General features: G+C 46.4%; 1 protein-coding gene and 1 non-coding gene across 2 annotated transcripts in view; one reads left to right on the forward strand and one right to left on the reverse strand.

Annotated features, from left to right (window-relative positions):
- Positions 1 to 777, reverse strand: part of LOC103375119 (caspase-8-like) — a 2,439-nt gene extending 1,662 nt beyond the window's left edge. Inside the window, exons 1-3 of the mRNA XM_008305323.1 lie at positions 701 to 777; positions 257 to 600; positions 138 to 175 (exon numbers count right to left, since the gene is read on the reverse strand). Coding sequence (XP_008303545.1) covers positions 138 to 175; positions 257 to 593 — 375 coding nt within the window. The 5' untranslated portion in view covers positions 594 to 600; positions 701 to 777. The remainder of the gene's footprint in view (positions 1 to 137; positions 176 to 256; positions 601 to 700) is intronic.
- Positions 778 to 1,232: 455 nt separating this feature from the next.
- On the forward strand, positions 1,233 to 1,304 carry trnae-cuc (transfer RNA glutamic acid (anticodon CUC)). The gene has a single exon. It is a non-coding gene; the product is annotated as a tRNA-Glu (tRNA).

The raw sequence follows: 1,304 nt of genomic DNA on the forward strand, positions 1-1,304 counted from the left end.
TGTGTTAGGACAGGCTAATAACAAGTTTGTCGACAGGCTTTGAGATAAAACTATGAATATCTTTGAGATAAAGTATGTGTCTTTAAACAAGTCCTTCCACTCTGCAGCACTGTTTTATTTCAGCATTAACAACTCACCATCTTTGGCCTCTTGCTGTCTTGTACCAGAGGCATTTCTGAGGACACCAGAGTGACACAGAATCAAACATCCAAACGTAAAACTCAGAGTGCAGTGTCAGCTCTGTGCGTTTACGTACCTGTGCGCACCGAGGACACCTGGACAGGTTCAGGCAAACGTCTTGCGTAATGGAGTCGCATGTTGCTCAGCAGAGGGTAGGTCGATTTAACGACGTCGTCGGTTTCCAGGAGGTCCAGGAAATCTTGGCAGGTCTTTTCTCCTTTATTCATGATCTTATCCACAAGCTCAACAACGTGTCCCTCCACATCTTCTTTATTGATGCTCTTTAGATTGTTGTACTCCCGTGTAGTTATCAGATTCTTCTCATGGACCTTGTTGAGGATTAATCTATAATCTCCACATAAAGTCGTGTGTATGTCTGTTTTGTTGCGCCTCACTATGTCTTTTGCGGACATGCTGAACCTGTGAGTAACAACAAAAAGGTGATCAACAATTAGAAGACCTGGACACACTTATTTAATTACAACTTTGTTGGCTTAGGTTCCCGTCAGAAGGTACTCACAGTGTTCCCGCTGAAATCCCCTTGCTCTGGTTGCTTTCGATTTCCAAAAGTCCGCAGTCAGAATGAACCTATGTGACTGTGAAGGCTCTGGTGTTGTCAATCAGTGCACAAGTTCCGCGTAACAGCAGACTCAGTTGTTGCTGCCGCGTAAAGACACACAATGGAGGACTGTGGGAGTCACACGTGTGTACCACCTAGCGGAGGAGCAGCAGAGTGACTTCCTGTGGATCCTTGAGTGAATGGAATGGCAGAAAGTGCCCTGATCAAGAGTAGGGAGATTGAGGCTCATTTCGGCTCCTTGTGGCTGAACAGAGAAACAGTCGAGGCAACTTAAAGAAGAAAAAAAAATGTGGCGTTTGTCAGCATTACCACACGGGGCAGCACTTTGCTTCCTGATTCGAGTCACCAAAGTGTAGACAAAAATACACGACTCAGCGTTTAAGGTCGTTTAATTCTGTACAGGTGGAACAGTATTGTCAAACGTACCGGGAACACACGTTAACTCAAATCGACAGCGTTGGGTATGACGTCTTCCCTGGTGGTCTAGTGGTTAGGATTCGGCGCTCTCACCGCCGCGGCCCGGGTTCGATTCCCGGTCAGGGAA

Source organism: Stegastes partitus, unplaced genomic scaffold, assembly GCF_000690725.1.
Source record: "Stegastes partitus isolate 25-593 unplaced genomic scaffold, Stegastes_partitus-1.0.2 Scaffold2475, whole genome shotgun sequence".
Lineage (NCBI taxonomy): Eukaryota > Metazoa > Chordata > Actinopteri > Pomacentridae > Stegastes > Stegastes partitus.